The sequence below is a fragment of the Rana temporaria genome, chromosome 2 (assembly GCF_905171775.1).
Source record: "Rana temporaria chromosome 2, aRanTem1.1, whole genome shotgun sequence".
Lineage (NCBI taxonomy): Eukaryota > Metazoa > Chordata > Amphibia > Anura > Ranidae > Rana > Rana temporaria.
In genome coordinates this window covers 157568688-157587477 of record NC_053490.1, presented here as the reverse complement: position 1 = coordinate 157587477, position 18790 = coordinate 157568688, and the positions used below count along the sequence as shown (strand labels likewise).

The 18790-nt window shown below is 42.2% G+C and overlaps 1 protein-coding gene across 4 annotated transcripts in view; it reads left to right on the top strand.

The window, feature by feature from the left end:
• Positions 1-18790, top strand: part of DIAPH3 (diaphanous related formin 3) — an 844467-nt gene that overhangs the window by 330716 nt on the left and 494961 nt on the right. For all 4 annotated transcript variants that reach the window (XM_040341346.1, XM_040341345.1, XM_040341344.1 and 1 more), the window contains 4 exons: positions 1394-1510; positions 10543-10661; positions 10772-10836; positions 17039-17143. In XM_040341346.1, the coding sequence (XP_040197280.1) occupies positions 1394-1510; positions 10543-10661; positions 10772-10836; positions 17039-17143 (406 nt within the window). The remainder of the gene's footprint in view (positions 1-1393; positions 1511-10542; positions 10662-10771; positions 10837-17038; positions 17144-18790) is intronic.

Genomic DNA, 18790 nt, shown 5'->3' with positions numbered 1-18790 from the left:
GCACAAGGGGATGTTCAGAACAAGTTGAAAATCTCAATTGTTAGGCACTCTGTGTACTGACACCCTAAATCCCACCTCAATGAAGAGAGCCTCTGCTTTTGTGCACAGCACAGCACAGCACAGAAACAAGATCAGGCACAGGTAAGTATAAGAGAAGGAGCTGCACAAAGCAGGTTTTTTTTACCTTAAAGCGGAGGTCCGGCTTTAAAAATAAAATAACAATTTTTAAGTCAGCAGCTATAAACACTGTAGCTGCTGACTTTTAATAATGATACTTACCTGTCCAGGGTGTCCGCGATGTCGGCAGCCAAAGCCAAGCAATCACTCGGGTCTCGGCTGCCCCACCGCCATCCTCGGTGAGCGAATTAAAGTGAAGCGTTGCGGCTTCCCTGCCCGATTTCCAGCTGTGCATGCGTGAGCCGTGCAGTGCTATGTGAATGGGCAGATGTCTCTTAGGACACACACAAGGTCCCAGAAGACACTTCTCCCCATTTCCCAGGAGGCAGCGCGACAAGGAGAAGAAAGAAGACCCACCGTGGACAAGGAAGAGGCATATTAGGAGATCTGCCTAGTAACAGCCATTTCTGGTAAATCTAAAAAAATATATATATTAATTTAAGCTCTCATGGCAGTTTTCCTGCAAGGAAAACCGGCCGTGTGTAGGGGGGAAAAAAGCTGCCGAGCCGGTTCTCGGGTTTCCCGGCGGTAAAAAGTCCCCTGGGAAGCCCGATTGTGTGTACAAGGCATCAGACTCCCTATTACAACGCTTTTCAGGTGCTTTCAAGTTTTAAAAAAAAAAAAACACTTGAAAAGCTCACAAAAAACTATTTACATTAAATTCAATGAATGCTTTTACACTGGAGCAGTGCACTGACAGGGCAGTGAAAAAATGCCCCTCTCCATTGAGATTAATGGAAAGCTCTTCAAAAGCTCTTTAAAAAGCGCCTTAGATCCACTTTAAATGACAATCTTTGTAGACCGAGCAGATAAATTGTTACCATCATTGCTACAAATTCTATAATACTAGCCTAATGTTTGATCATGTTTCTTATTTCACATTTCAAATATATCACCAAATGGCAATGGCTCATGGATGTTTTTTTTGCACATACACTTTTTACTGAATTTCTGAAGTCTAGTTCACCAAGCTTGAAATGTGACTACATATATATTAAGGTCTCAGTTAAGTTTAATAAAGAATTAAATGTTAAGGTTAGCTTTACTCCCTGATGGACATGTGATTCTAGTAGAGTGGGCAAGATTATTGAAAATATTTTAATATTGGGAAATTACCATATACAATTTCGCTGCAGGTTTATGAAATTTTTATCCCATGTGCTTAAATGTAATTATGTCCTGGAGACTGTCAGATTTATTACCTTAACACCCTAACTGATGCCAGTGATGTGTTCAGTACGCTGTGGAATTCTGTCAAGAACACAAATTCTGAAGGATATTTCCTTTCAGTTCTTCAGCATCTTCTTATAATCCGAAATGATTATTTTGCAAGGCAAGTTTGTTTTTGATATGTATTTTGTTGCCCGTTTTGTAGTAATGCTCAATAGCATAGCAATGTTACTGAACTACTCACCAGTCAAAGACTGAACAGAGTTCATCTGCAGATAGTTCTTTAGTAATACAAAGTGCATTATAAAGAGCAATAAACACAGTAATTCTTTAAAGAGCGTTAAAGGGGTTGTAAAGGTTTGTTTTTTATTTTCTAAATTGGTTCCTTTAAGCTAGTGCATTGTTGGTTCACTAACCTTTTCCTTTGATTTCCCTTCTAAATGTTTTTTTTTTCTTTGTCTGAATTTCTCACTTCCTGTTCCTCCTCAGTAAGCTGTTCTGGCTGACTAACCCCCAGCCAGAACAGCTCGGATGATGGGGGCAAGCTTACTGAGGAGGAAAAGGAAGTGAGAAATTCAGACAAAGAAAAAAAACATTTAGCAGGGAAATCGAAGGAAAAGGTAAGTGAACCAACAATGCACTAGCTTAAAGGAACCTACCGTATTTGCCGGTGTATAAGGCGACCAAGCGTATAAGACGACCCCCTAATTTTTCATTTTTTTAACGATTTTTTGCCTGTACTCACCGTATAAGACGACCCTCCTTCCTAGGCTTCCGATGCTTTATATTTCTTCCTTCTGGAGCCATATTCTTCTTCATTCTTGCTGGAGCTAGAGCCAATCACGGCGATCAATGTATTCTATTAATAAATACAAAGCCTGCTTGGATTGGCAGAGGTTTTAACATCATCAGCATGCTCCTCTCTGAGGCCCCATACACACGGGAGGATTTATCCGCAGATACGGTCCAGTGGACCGTTTCCACGGATAAATCCTCTCGAGGATTTCCGCGGATTTCTATGCGATGAAGTGTACTCACCATCGCATTGAAATCCGCGCCGAAATCCTCTGGCGATGACGTGTCGCGCCGTCGCTGCGATTATGACGCGGCGACGTGCGCGACGCTGTCATATAAGGAATTCCACGCATGCGTCTAATCATTACGACGCATGCGGGGGATCCCTTCGGACGGATGGATCCGGTGAGTCCGTACAGACCAGCGGATCCATCCGTTGGGATGGATTCCAGCAGATGGATATGTTCTGCATGTCAGCAAATATTCGATCTGCTGGAATCCATCCCAGGGGAGAAATATCCGTGGAAACAGATCCGCTGGAGTGTACACACCATAGGATCTATCCGCTGAAACCCATTTGCTGGGATTTTTCAGCGGATGGATTCTATCGTGTGTATGGGGCCTGACTCTCAAAGCCAATCTGAGCAGGCTACTGTATGTAGCCTGCTCGGGTTGGCAGAGGTTGTTACTCCAATCCAAGCAGGCTCTGTATTCATTTGAATACATCGCTCACCGGGATTGGCTAAGCGGTATATACAGTATGTATATAAACTACATACAGCATTACCGCACATCCAGCAGGCATCCGAGCAGCTGACCCGGCGTATAAGACGACCCCTGCTTTTTGACCATTTTTTTTTTAAGTGTGAAAGGTAGTCTTATACGCCAACAAATACAGTATTTATAAAATAAAAAACAAACCTTTACAACCCCTTTAATAGAACAAAATCTGCAAGATGGCGTGTGAATAACATAAAATATGAATAAACCAAAGGTAACATGGATCTGTAGGAATGCATGCAATATCAGAGCGTTTGCATTAAAAAAAAAATAGAGAGAGAACTCCAACTAGCTGTGCTCTCCCCACTCGTACATTTTTTACAAGCACTGACACCATTTTTGGCACTGAAATAGCTGCTACTAGTAGCTCTGATACACAGACCAGGACTTCAGCTGTCAAACTGACAGCAGGTTCCAGCAGATCTGCAGGAGAGAACTTTAGGACTGATTGCACATGAGAATCTGCTGAATGGAGCCACAGAGACATGTCTTGTTTATATACACTTTATACTTTTTAACCTCACTTTACTGATTTCTGTTTTTTGATGTGTCCTGTTAAGAAATGTGTTCAGGAAGAGCTTTATGTATGGATTTTTCCTCCACAGAAAGCATTGTTTTTATGTTAAAACTATTCTGACATTTTTACAAAATGAGTAAGGACTGGCTACAAAGTACACAGAAAGTTTTGGCTGATTTTTAATGCAATCAATTCATTGAGCCTTCCGACTGCAAGTTAATTTGGAGATATTTCTTACATTATGGAAACGTGACTCTAATAAAACCTGACACGAGAACAACCATTATGGGGAATTATTTGGATTATGTTTATGTAAATAACTGCCAGTAGTAAAACCATCCTCCTCCCTAATGGTTTATTTTTTGTTCCTGGCCATTTAATTGGGAGTTCATTGGTTATGTCAACATCATGAATTTTTTAATCCTGTTATTACAAATATTTGTTATCATGATGTGGGCTCTTCCTGTTTTACTGTTATTGCTAATAACCCACACATGAAATTCAACATGCTTCCATATTTGTATTTCATTATTCATCATTTTGCTTCAAAAGCTTTGCATAATTAGTTAAGCTGTTGTAATGCATGTATGAGTACATAGTGCTGTGATAAATGCTGAAATCATGGAATAAAGTGAAAATTATTTCTAGCACGAAAGCAGATAAATATAGCTCAGTGAAAAGCTTACATTAATACACTGATTAAACATGTTGTATGTCAAGTTAGACATACAGTAAAACCTTGGTTTGCATGCATAATTTGTTCCAGAAACTTGCTTGTACTTGTATATCAAATAATTTTTTTTTTTTACAGGGTATAAAAGAGAAGAGAGGCACTTCAAAGTGTAGAAATAAGTTGCTAAATGTTGTATCTTAAATGTAACCATATTGCTACACTTGGAGGCTCTTATCTTCTTTTTTATACTCAGTTGTGACATGACACTACTCTTATATCAAGACATCGCTTGTATATCAAGGCAAAATGTATTAAAACATTTTGCTTGTCTTGTAAAACGGTCTCAAACCAAGTTACTTTCAAACCAAGGTTTTACTGTACTTGTGACCTACTGGCCACTTTTATGCTGGAGAAAACTTTCCATTTCTCATGTTTTCAAAAATCTTTACTGGGATTATGACAACCTACTTGTGGATATGTTTTTAAAAAGGAATAACAGAATGGTGTTTGAAATCAAATAATTTTCTATTTGTGGATTATGTGACATGTAGAGTGACTAGCACTGAACAGAATGTATATTTGAATCGTGTTGAGCTCAGAGCATTTGTTTTGATCTACACTGTAAACGTGTAAAACACAGAATGAATTATTTTTTAATATTCAAGATAAAGTCTCCTTCTTGTAGAACCATGTTGTACAGGTCACCAGTGTCACTGTTGTTTAAGGAAGGGGTTCCTGCATAGCCCCCAAACTTTGATGGCTTTTTCAATCAATGCCTCTTTTTGAAGAAAAACTGCACGGTATACTGGTACAAACTGTTTGCATTCTATAGTTCCGCACCATCTATCCTGTCACCACAACATAGTAGAAGAGTCAGTGGATAGATGGTATACAGTTGAGATCAGTTATTTATTATCTACAGTAAATGTTAACTTTGTGGCCTGTAGTCTTTCTCCTCTGACTTTCAACCTGAATCACATGCTTGTGTCCATAGCAACTAGAGTCTCTATCTTTTTTTTTTTTGCAATCACTAAAATAATAATGGTTTCCTCTTGGCTCTATTTTTCCAGTTTCTCTTGCTCTTTTAATCAGCCTTATTGTGTCATTGTCCACTCAGACACAAAATGCTGGATGTTCAATGACAGACTGGACAAAACATAGCAGGATTTAACGCTATTTAAAGGCTTAAGTTCATCTTTAGTAACATGCTGCATCCTTATTTAGGATCTAAAATGTAGCATGTTACTATACAGCACCTGCCCACCCCCCCCACCTCGTGACAGTGGGCGGGGTTCCTCAACCTGCATCTGCTGTCATAATTTTAAACGATCCACAAGGCTGTGTCATTCATTCATTGCAATCAGTGTATGAATAAACTGCCATCACGACAGACAGCATGTAGTCAATGAACTGTAGAGGTGCTGGTGAGCAGTCTCGTAGTTCATTGACACCCCCTACAGCTTTCATACAGAGAGTCTGGGAGGACATATGGGCGGAAAGCTGTATCTGCAGGGTCTGCCATTCTGATCATGGAGACAATTAATAAAAAAATACATGCACATTTTACCTGCAAAACTATGTGCATTTATTATTATTTTTTAAAGGTAAACTTCACCTTTTAAAGAATAAAGTGGTGGGGTGTGGCCGGGATGGCGGACTGAGTGGACGTGTGCCCCTGAGCTCTCCTGGAGTGTGATCCGTTTACCTTATCCGTGCGCCGCGTCTGAGAGGATCCAGGCACTGCTGAATGCCTTCTAAAGCATCCGGGAACCAGAAGAGGAGCGGGCGGATAAAATTTCCCCTTGTGTGCCTCGGTGGAAGCTTCTCCTTCCTCCTGCGACTTGAGGTCTGCTGCGCGCCATTGCAATATGGCTTCACAAACTGATCACGAGGAGGACTCTTCCCCCGGCGACTCCGGGAATACCAGAGGTCATGGCTGCTATTGCCTGCTGCCAGACTGCTCTCACGACTAAAATCGAGGAGGTGCAGCTGGATGTCGGCTTAATTCGACAGGACTTGGACAAGATTCGCTCACGTGTGGCCGAAACTGAGCGGCGGGTTGGCGATGTGGAGGACACAGTGACTGACCATGTGGCCTCTATCCGGGCCCTGCAGACCAAAGTGCAGGCGCTAGAATATAGGGCAGAGGATTGTGGGCCTCCGGGAGGGGGTTGAGGATCGGTCTCCTGCCTTGTTTACAGAGGATCTCCTGAGCTCTCTGCTGCCGGCGGCACGGCTCTCCCCCTACTTTGCGGTCGAGCGTTCCCATCGGGTTCCACCCAAGCCCGGGGCGGAGGGGGCCCCGCTGCGTACTTGTATATTGTGGCTGCTCAACTTCCGGGACCGAGATGAACTGCTCAGGGATGCCCGGGCAGCTGTGGAACTACCATTCCGCAACGGCAGGCTCTTGATGTTCGCGGATTACACAATGAAAACCCAACGTCAGTGCAGATCCTTTGACGGTGTGAAGGCCGCCCTTCGTTCTAAGGGCATTAAGTACAGTGTCCTGTTCCCGGCTAAGCTGCAGGTGGTGGATGGGGAGACTGTTCGTTTTTTCACTTCCCCCAAGGATGCTTCAGCTTGGCTGGAGGCGCTGCCGTCTTAATATGGATGTGTATGCCACCTGCTGTGAAGATCTCTCCGTGGACGGTTGTCGGCTGATTGGATTGGGGTAAGGGTCTGTGTCCACTGCTGACTTTACTTGGACTCCCCATGGACTTCACGCCTTCCTGGTTTTTCAGGGGGTTGTGGGGGTGCGGTGGACATTACTGTTGCCATCTAAGATGCTGCGGGCCTTCTGCTCATTAGGACACCTTTTGGCTGTACTTACCCGGATGACTGCTTGTTCCTCCCTCTGGTTTGATCCTGTCGGGGTGTTTTTTGTTCTGATATTATAATATTTTAAAAAAAAAATTCTATTTGTTTTTTTTTTCAATGCTTCGCTCCTTCTCTACACCCCGGAGTGATCCTGTCTTCTACAACTGACTCTAAGTGTATGTGCCCCTGCTCAGTCAGGTGTAAGTGACTGTTGTTTATGTTCACTCCAGTTAGATAGCTCGATACTGACTTTGGTGTTCAACTCCACTGGTCCTTGTGCTGGATGGTGGACGGGACATGTCCTAACCTGGTAGCACGTACCCAGCCAGTGGTTTGAGTTCCTGAACAAGGGGTGTTATGGGACATAGATGTGCAGATTACGGGTGGGCCCTCTGGAGGAGAAGATATCGCTCTACGCGGATGATACCTTGCTATATTTGCATGATGCAGACTCTTTGCTGACTACTGCCCTAGAGATCTTTGATGAATTTGGGAGATTTTCTGGGGTTCGTATTAACTGGGCCAAGTCCGCTTTGTTTCCTTTAGATGCACAGGCCAAAACGTCGGGATGCAGACTCCTTTACTATGGGTGGACGAGTTTGTCAACTTGCCACAGAGCCTCAACCTTCTGCCTGTGGTCCGCCACCTTAAAGATCACTGCTCCCGTTGGGCTGACTTCCCCATTAATCTCCTAGGGCGTATTAATATTTTAAAATTTATCTACCTTCCCAAATTGACATATGTTTTCAGGAATTGCCCGTTGTGGATACCTTCGTCCTTCAGGGAGCTGGACAGTTGTATTGGCTCCTTCTTGTGGCAGGTTTTCTTCCCCCCCCAGTTGGCTAGAGCGACCCTTCAGCTCCCTGTGAGCTGTGGGGGCCTTGCTCTCCCTAGTCTGATGATATACTACTGGGCAGCTATGTTAGTCACAGTTGCGGTGGTGGTTTCAGCAGTCTAGGGCCAATGCGGCTGTCTGTCTGGAGGCGGGCCATAGTAGGTTCCCTTACGGAACTAAGTAACCTTGTGTACCAGGGTCCCTTGGCGTACCCTTCACTGCTGGCCTCGACTGGGGGCAACTCTACGGGTCTGGGGGGTGGCTAGACGGCGGTTCTTGTGTCCTGGTAGGTGGTCCCCCTTTTGCCCTCTATGGGGTAATCCTTCCTTCCCTCTTTTCAGAACCATAACGGACCCACAACTTTGGGCCTGTTTTGGCATCAAGTTGTTGCGTGATATTTTCCGTGACCGGTCCCTGCTGTCGTTTCGGGCTCTGGCAGACAAGTTTGGCCTTCCTCTGTGGATGGCGATCAGGTATCAGCAGCTCCGTCACGCAGCCAGGGCGCAGTTCCCGTCGCCCCCTGGTCTTACAGCTGACCCTATTGAGGAGTTGATGGCACAGGAGTCTCTTGCTAAGCCTCTGTCCGAATTGTATTTCGCTCTCCTACGGAAGGACTTGCCAAAAATGGAGGCCCTGTGGGATAAATGGAGGGCGGACTTGCCCGATTTGGATAGGGAAACCTGGGAGGAGTGCTTCGAGGCTAGTTCTAAAATAGTTATTTCCTCCAGAGACAAGCTGATCCAAACAAAATTTCTTAATAGGGTGTATTATACGCCTCAGAGGCTGCACAGAATCTATCCGCTTCGGTCCCTGAATTGCACCGTTGTCACTCACCGGATGGCACCTTCTTTCACATGTTCTGAACCTGCCCAAGGCTGGTGAGGTTTTGGGCTGTGGTGGGAGAGACTTAATTTCTGTCTTCAGTTGGAAATTCCTTTAACGCAGAATTGGCTCTGCTAGGAGTGCAGGATGATGAGCAGAGGCCTAGATATACTAAGACACTAATCTCCTTGTTGTTCTTCTATGCTAAAAAGGAAGTCCTGTTGAAATGGATCTCTCCCCTGCCCCCCACAGTTGGCTCATGGGAAAACACGGTTAATAAAGTGCTTGCATTGTACAAGTTGACTTATGTCAGTAGAGGATGTCCTCTGAAATATGAGAGGGTTTGGCGACCCTGGACGGACCCCACGTATGAAGCTCAACCTTGAATTTTGATATGTGCAGGAGAGTTATCCTTGGGACATTGGGCGGCCTCCCCCCTCCTCTCCCTTGCCCCTATTTCCCTCTCCCTTCCCCCTATTTCCCCCCTCCCCCTACTCCCCCCTATTCCCCCCCTACTCCCCCCCCTCCTTTCCCTTCTCCCTATTTCCCCCCCCCTCCTCTCCCTTCTCCCTATTTCCCCCCCCCCCCCTCCTCTCCCTTCTCCCTATTTCCCCCCCCCTCCTCTCCCTTCTCCCTATTTCCCCCCCCCCTCCTCTCACTTCCCCCTTTCCTCCCCCCCCCCCCCCGCTCCCATACGTTACCCATACTCAGTGACTGTCTGTTTTTAATGCAATGTTGCCTGCAGCTTTGGGATTATCTGGACCACATCATTTCCTCTTTATGGTGTGCCATGTATTTTTAACCCCTTTTTTTTGTTTGTGTTTTGTTCTGCTCTTACCCAGAGTGATTTGTCATCTACCATCCTTGTGTTTTTCCAATAAAGACCAACTTTTCTTGTTAACCTGCCTGGCGGTCTTCCCGAGTCTGACTCGGGGTTTGATTTTCCTGCTGCGAGCGGAAACCCCGAGTCAGACTCGGGCTTGCCTCGCTAGATCCACAGGCACAAGTTACTTACCTTGTCCCTGGATCCAGCGATGCCACCGCGCTGTGTGAGCGAGCGGGACCTCGCTCGATTCACACAGTGCCTCCGTGTGACGCCGATCTCCGTTCCCTGCGACGTTACGACGCACGGGGACGGAGAACGGCGCCAAATTCAAAAAAGTAAACAAACACCTTACATACAGTATACTGTAATCTTATAGATTACAGTACTGTATGTAAAAAAAACACACCCCCCTTGTCCCTAGTGGTCTGTCCTGTGTCATGCATGTCATTTTATATAATAAAAACGTTTCTTTCTCCCTGCAAACTGTAGATTGTCCATAGCAACCAAAAGTGTCCCTTTATGTCAAAAATAGTTTTAGATCAGCTAAAAAACCGCGATAATAAATTATAATCACTTGCAGAATTGTGCGATAGCGATTTGTGGGGAAATTCGTCATAAAAAAAAAAAAATAATGACAGCAACAATTCTGCAACTGGGCAAATTTCAGTGATTTTGATTTGATTACATTATTGAATAATTTTTATTATAATTATATTATTATTTGTTATAATTATTTATAATTATTTATTATATTATAATTTATAATTTTGTTTTTAAAAAAATGTCATACCTGGGATGCCTATTAGAATCTTGTTTGGTCAGATTTAAGTGAGTTATTTCTAAAAATTACAGACCTACAATATAAAACGCCAAATTTCCTTGCAAATAATGGTACCGCTTTTAGCATGTTTTTTCTGACAGAATCATACCGCCAGGGAGGTTAATAAAAAAATAATAAAGTTAATAGGCTCTTTTTTAATTATTTGATATGTTCATATTAATTGAACCCACTTTTCTTTTCAGTAATGTTGAAATAGTATTTGTTTTTTTAATTGCACTATTTTTCCTTTTTTTTTTATTTTTTTATTTTAAGTTATTTATTTATTTATTTTTTATATTTTTTTCAACAGACCACAGTATTTTAAGATAATTGAAGAGTGCGTATCCCAAATCGTTTTACACCGAAGTGGTACAGACCCTGATTTCACTTACAGGAAAAGATTGGATGTTGACTTTAGCAACTTGCTAGGTAAGTCTTCTTATTATAGTAGAATACTGTATTTTGACAGGTGATGCTGCTTTTGTAGTTTGTTACCTATAGATGACTAATGTTGACTTCTGTATACTGTTATTTTGCAGATGTTTGTATTGACAGAGCAAAGACTGAGGAATTTGAAGACAGATACCTGGAAATGAGCAAAAAGGTATGTACAGTTTTTGTTTCCAGCTTAACTAGACGATGGAGACTCTCACTGCTTGTGCATGTGGGAATAAATTTAACCAAACCTTGACAGTTGTGCTTTTAAAACCATGTAAAACATGGATAGTTCATGTTTAATGTACGTAGCTATACTGGGAGGTGTATTGCGATGTAGCGATGCACAGTAACTTGAAACTGCAAAGTACTTTCCAGCTGCTGACACTTTTTAGAGTTTAAAATGACAAACTATACAGTATGTATCTATTATCCATTGAGGGGCACATCTTTATTGATAAGCAGCCCGGGCTTAGACTGTCTCCTACAGGATAAGTAAACACTAGAACTGAAGGCAAGCCCTATGTATAATATAACCACCTGCTACTTTGCCAGTGTCCTCAAGAGTCTGCAAGGAAAATACGTGTCTCCTTTTTTGCTGGTTTTCTGCCCGAGGGCTTTCACACTGGAGCGGTGCACTGGCAGGACCGTAAAAAAAGTCCTGCTAGCCGCATCTTTGAGGCACTGTAGGAGCGGTGTACATACACTTATCAATGAATATTCATACAAAAATTATTTGTACATTTGATAAATGCACAAATGCCATTAGAACATTTCACTTGCTTTTAACATTCAGTTTTAAAATGTGATTTCTAAAGGAAAACCACATAAACTGTTTGAAAATTTGTTAATCAAGAAAAGTTTTATATTCTTCTACTTCAAATTTTCCTGCCACTGTGGTTGAAAACGGAACGTCAATATGACTAATATAACTGTTCGAAAATACAACTAAAATTTTCAAAGGAAAAATGTGTGTATGGCCAGCATAAGTGACAGCAGGCGCAGGTAGCTTGTATCAAGCTACCTGCCTTTGACAAGGAAGTGTGTCATGCCTAAAATTACATTACAATCCTGTCTGAAAATCTGCGAAATAGTGTTTTTTAGGTTTTTCTATTTTCTTTTTTTCTTCTTTAGATAAAAATTTTGATCTTTGAGTCCAATGATATATATGTACTAGATCCAACCTTTAATAGTATAAATCTCTCTTCTGTCTGTTATTTTTAGAGTGAGTTCAATATTTAGTAAACCAGCATTTGGTTGGAGGAGAACCACTTGACGTTCAGGAGAAAGATCAAGACTCATCTCTTTTGATACCAAAGGAGACAGGAACAACAAGCGCCCAGAGGCGATTAAGTTCGCATGTGCTGCGCTATATAAGTTTTCATTCATTCATCCATTCATAAATAACCATGAATGAATGACTTGTATAGCGCAACGCATGCGAACTGAATCGCCTCTGGGTGCTTTTTCCAGCCAGTATCTGCTTGGCTGGTGCGGTCATTTTTACCCCGTAGGATCATAGGGACGCACAGTCATACACACATATATATACATATATACTGGGCCAATTTTTGGGCGAGATCCAATTTACCTACCAGCATGTCTTTGGAGTGTGGGAGGAAACCGGAGTACCCGGAGGAAACCCACGCCGACACAGGGAGAACATGCAAACTCCAGGCAGATGGTGTCGTGGTCGGGATTCGAACCAGCAAACCTTTTGCTGCTAGGCGAAAGTGCTACTCACTGCACCACTGTGCTGCCCTATATAGCTGGTTATTTATATTTACCACTGCATAGAGATATTCATGAATACATTGTGGCAGATCCACAGAGCGAGTACGCCGGCGTATCTACTGATACCCCGGCGTTCTTTCAAATTCTCCGCGTCATATCTTTGGTTTGAATCCTCAAACCAAGATACAACGGCATCTGGGTTAGATCCGACAGGTGTACGTCCTCGTACGCCTTCGGATCTAAGATGCAATACTTTGGCGTCCGCTGGGTGGCGTTCACGTAGTTTTCCGCGTCGGGTATGCAAATTAGCTATTTCCGACGATCCACGAACGTACGAGCGGCCGGCGCATTTTTTATGGCATCTCTAGTCGTCTTTTTTTTTTAGGTGTATAGTTAAAGCTGGTATTTCGTTGCATATAGTTAGACCTGCCATGTTAAGTATGGCCGTCGTTCCAGCGTTTATTTTGAATTTTTTTTTTTTGCGTAAGTCGTCCGTGAATCGGGATGGATGTAATTCACGTCTAAGTTTAAAAAAATTACGTTGTTGCGACGTCATTTAGCGCAATGCACAGCGGGAAATTTAGAAACGGAGCATGCGCAGTTCATTCGGCGCGGGGACGCGCTTCATTTAAATGAAACACGCCCCCTAATCGCCGATGTGAATTCCACCGCCAGAGATAGACTTCGCCGCCGTAACTTGCGGCGCAAATTCTTTGGGGATTCGAACCGGCCAAAAGTAAGTTACAGCAGCGTAGCGTATCTCACATACGCTGCGCCCATCTATTTTTATGTGGATCTGCCCCATTGTGTTTTTTTTAATCTTTACTTAAAGGGGTTGTAAAGGTAAACAAAAATTCCCCTAAATAGCCCACTAACACACAGCTCTTTTCTCTAACTGCAACGTGGAGAGTGTCCTGACTCTCCTGCTTGCCCCCTCACCCCTCAAGGGAGGGGGCGAGCACGACACTCCACACCAGGGAGAAAGCCTTGCATTACTGTGTGGAGTTACAGACAGAAGAACAGGAAGTGAGGATTTCTCAGAAGAAATAAGGACATTTAAAAACAAAATGGAAGGAATGAGGTAAGTGAAGGAGGACTGCACTAAGGTAAAGGAAGCTATTTAGGGGAAAAACCTTTACAACCCCTTTAAGTATTATACACCAAACTTTTTTAAGTTATTAATCAAAACAAAAATCGGACAACTAATCTATTATAAAAATAATTGTTTTTTACAACCCTACACGTTTGTAAAGGTTGTAAACCTGATGTCAAATTTGCAAGCCAGAGTTAAAAAAAATAAAATAAAAAAATGCAAATACCTCTAACCTCTAAGAATTACATTGTACACAAATTAATTTACTAAATCCAAGTGCACTGAAAAGTAGCAAGATATGTTTTATGAAACTGTCCCTTGAACCGTTGTCTATTAGCCAATTTGCTTTTATCCCACAAAATAAACACAGTATGGATTTTTCGGTCTTTGGCATTTCAGTTCTTTCAATTCCCATGAATCTCGAAAACTCCACAGGATATTTCTTTTCTGAACAATGAGACAATAATTCAGTAAAACCTCTTCGTTATTGGAGATTTATTTTTACAATATGTGACTTAATCCCTTCTGTTTTTAATCTGTCTGCATGATTCACAATGTCATGGACATAAGCATATTTGTCTTGTGTCTCCAATTTGAGGAATGAATAGTTGTTTTTTAATAAACCAGTTACATGTGTATTAGACCTTGTTTGCCATTGTACAATGTGCTGGGTGTTTCGTGTGTTCCTGCTCCAGAAGGGTTGGGCTCTCTCCAGTCATCTGCCCTTCATCTATCCTTCAGGCTGAAGGATAGATGCAGGCCCCGTCAAGGCTCCCTCTATACTGCAGTCCTAACTCTAAAATTTAAAAAGTCTCCTCAGTGGGAGCACATGTAGGCTACATGTGCTCCCACTGAGGAGACTTTTTAAATTTTAGAGTTAGGACTGCAGTATAGAGGGAGCCTTGACGGGGCCTGCAGCGTATGTATGTATTTGCAAATGAATGCAACTAAACCCTGTTTTAACCCACTGTTAGACAGGTGAATTTGATTGGTTGCTGACTGGTTGGTAAGTTGAGCTTGGCAATTCTTTGTTTTTTGACATGCGTCCGCCCTTCCAGTGCTCCTTGCTGTGAAGACCAGTTATAGGTAGGGGCAGAGTACTTTTTTGCCTAAGTACTTTAATTAAAATAGTCTGTTGCTTATATTACACATTACCAAAACATATACAGGCACATCTCATAAAATTTGAATATCATCAAAAAGTCAGCAGAGGGAAGCACAAAATGCTCTAGAATTTCCTAGTAAAGGGCTGTGCTGATTTTGGACTTGATAAAACACAGTGAACCAACACCAGCAAATGACATGGCTCCCCAAATCATCACTGACTGTGGAAACTTCACACTGGACCTCATGCAACTTGGATTATGTGCCTCTTCACTCTCACTCCAGACCCTGGGACCTTTTTTTCTAAATTATATGTACATGTTTTCACAGTACATGATGAATTTGGGAGGCAGCAGACTGTGAATTGTATTTTATTTGGAATTCAAGGTCCCAGAGTCTGAAGGAAGAGTAGAGAGGCACCAAATCCAAGTTGCATGAGGTCCAGTGTGAAGTTTCCACAGTCATTGAGGATTTGGGGAGCCATGTCATCTGCTGGTGTTGGTCCACTGTGTTTTATCAAGTCCAAAGAGCACAGTCCTCTACCAGGAAATGTATTGTACACTTCATGATTCCCACTGCTGACCTGCTTTATGGAGATGCTGATTTCATTTTCCAGCAGGACTTGGCACCTGCCCACACTGCCAACAGTACCAATACCTGGTCTAATGACCCCTGTATCACTATGCTTGATTGGCCAGCAACCTTGCCTGACCTAAACCCCATTGGGAATCTTTGGGTTTTTGTGAAGCAAAGATGAGTGACACCAGACCCAACAATGCAGACAAGCTAAAGGCCACTATCAAAGCAATCCGGGCTTTCATAACACCTCAGCAGTGCCACAGGCTGATTGCCTCCTCCATGCAGTAATTCATGCAAAAGGAGCCTTGACCAAGTATTGAGTGCTTACTAGTGTGGGGAAAAAATATTTGATCCCCTGCATATTTCGTAAGTTTGCCCACTTAAAAAAAATAAAAAAATAAGGGTCTATCATTTTTAATATAGGTGTATTTTAAATGATAGAGACAGAATATCAACCAAGAATCCAGAAAGACAAAAAATAAAAAACAAAAACACACACACATTACAAACATTAGAAACTAAGGGCCAAATTCTCAAAAACGCTGCCTAACTTGACTTTCAGCAGTTAAGTTACACAGGCGTTAAATTTCTACCTAAGTGCCCGATCCACAAAGCACTTACCTAGAAATTACACGCCGTGTAACCTAAGTGCCTCCGTCGCAAGGCGGTCGTCTGCTCGAGGGGGCGATTCCTATTCAAATGAGGCGCGCTCCCGTGCCGGACGTACTGCGCATGCGTGTGACGTCATTTTTCCCGACGGGCAGCGCGCGAACGTAATTTACGCCGGGCTTTGTGGATTGCGACGGGACAATAAAGTTGCGACGGGTTGAAAAAAAAATACGCGCCGGGAAAAAAAATCAAAATTTTAAAAAAAACGCGGCGATCGAAAAAAAGGTCTGGTTTTACATGGTGTACTAACTTTACACATTGTAAAACCAGCCCTAATTTTGCGCAAGCAAATCGTAACTTACGCAGAAAACACAAAGCTTAAAAGCTTTGTGGATCTGCTTAAGTACTCATTTGCATACGCTAGGCTGCATTTCGACTCGAAATGCCCCCAGCGGCGGATGCGGTACTGCATCTTAAGATCTGACAGTGTAAGTGTCTTACAGATGTCAGATCTTCTGCCTAACTTTGGAAAAATCCTTTTGAGGATCGTTTCCAAAGTTAGGCACAGAGATACGCAGGCTGAACAGCAGTTCCGCCTGCGTATCTCCTTTGAAGATTTGGCCCTAAGTTGCAATTTAGTGAGTAAAATAAGTATTTGATCCCCAAGCAAAACATGACTTGGTACCTGGTGGAGAAACCCTTATTGGCAAGCACAGTGGCAAGATGTTTCCTGTAGTTTGTGAACAGGTTTGCACACATCTCAGGAGGGATTTTGGTCCACTCTTTTTTTTTTTTTTTTTTTTTTTTTACAGATCTTCTTTAACTTAAGGTTTCTTGGCTGTCACTTGGCAACTCGAAGTTTCTGCTCCCTCTATAAATGTTCTATAGTATTAAGGTCTGGAGACTGGCTAAGCCACTCCATGACCTTAGTGTGCTTCTGCTTGAGCCACTCCTTTGTTACCTTGATGGTATTTTTTGTCTTTCAGCATAGTCCTCTCTCTCTCCATCCCTCTCTCCTACCCCCTTCCTCTCTCTCTCCCCCCTTCCTCTCTCTCTCCCCCTTCCCTTCCGCACACCTCTTACCTATATGTAATGTGTGTGTATGTGTGGGTGTATGTATGTATGTGTGGGTGTATGTATGTATGTGTATATGTGTGTGTGTGTATATATATATACAATTTTTCTAAAGGAATGGGACAGTTCAGTATGGCTGATTTTGGAAAATGACAATAGTTATTTCTGTTAATTTCAGTATGAGGAAGAATTTACAATTCGCCAAGAGACCCAGTCCCAACTGCAGAAAAATGAAGAAAAAATCAATGAGCTTCAAGCAGCATTACAGGCTTTTAAATCCCAGGTAATGGACCATGTTAAATGAATCTGTTAAATACAAGAACATGACCGTTGAAACAAATTCCACTTAATACCTCTCAAACAGACACAAGATTTTAGATTTCTCTATACTCTGTTGAAATTGTTTACTATTGGTTTTCTTAATCATAGTTGCCTCTTTTTGGTTCAGTAAGTATTATAGAAAGTTATTAATTAGCTGTGTGTGAACCTAAATTGATCTATTTTTGTGCAAAGTTCTTTTGTTAATTAAAAGTGTTTCATTTGGGTTCTGCTCCCAGTGTCACATTTGTTGTAAGTAATTAACCACTAAAGGTAGAAACTCTTCAGCTTTCAGAGCTGGCATTCATCACTGATCTTTGTCTCAGTACAGGAAATTATTCCCCCAGCAATCTATTTTGTTGAACCTTCGGCTTTTGGTAACCTGCAGGGAAAGATAACTTGACAGGTAGAAAAGAATATTTTCTGATAATTTTTCAATTTCATAAAGTAAACAGATTGAAACATGACAAAAACCTGTGATTTCCTATGTAGGCTTGTAATTTGATGGTGTGACAAAGGTGATTTTGAGATTAAAGGTATGGTTTCTTTTTCCCCCTTATTGTGGATCTTAAAGAGGAACTACCGTGTCTTCTTTTGCTGCATATCATTTATAAACATAGTGTCCTTGAAACAATTGTTATACATTTTAACCACTTCAGCCCCAGAAGGATTTACCCACTTAATGACCAGGCCATTTTTTTTCTCTAAGGCACTGTATCGCTTTAACTGACAATTGCGCGGTTGTGCGACATACCCAAACAAAATCGATGTTTTTTTTTTTCCCCCCACAAACAGAGATTTCTTTTGGTGGTGTTTGATCACCTCTACGGTTTTTATTTTTTGCGCTATAAACAAAAAAAGACCAACAATTTTGAAAAAAAAATCATTTTTTTTAAAACTTTTTTCTAGAATAAATATCCTCAATTTTAAAAAAAACAAAACAAAACAAATTCCTCTATCAGTTTAGGCCACTATGTATTCTACATATTTTCGGTAAAAAAAAAATATCACAATATGCGTATATTGATTGGTTTGCACAAACGTTATAGCGTCTACAAAATAGGGGATAGATTTATGACCTTTTTATTATATATATTTTTTTTACTAGTAATGGCAGGGTTTTTAGCGAGACTGTGACATTGTGGCGGACAGATCAGACATTTGACACTTTTTTGGGACCAGTGAAATTACAGTCATCAGCGCTAGATATAGCCACTGATCACTGTATATATTGACACTGGCCAGTAAGGGTTACCACTAGGGGGCAATCAAGGGGTTAAGTGTTCCCTAGGGAGGTGTTTCTAACTGGGGGGAGTAGACTGACTGGGAGTGGAGAGACATCGCTGTTCCTGATCACTAGGAACAAACAATCTCTCTCTACTCCCCTGTCAGAACAGGGATCTACCTTGTTTACACTGACTCTCTGTGGAGAGATCACGGGTGGCTAACGGACATCACAGCCGGCGACGCGCATGCCTGCTATGGCTATTGCATGGAGCGCCATACCGGTACGGCCATTCGCACAATAGAGCCGCCCTGCCACCGTATATCTGAATTACCATGACTCTCAGTTCCTATTGCTGATTATGTCCCCATTGTATACAGACCCCAT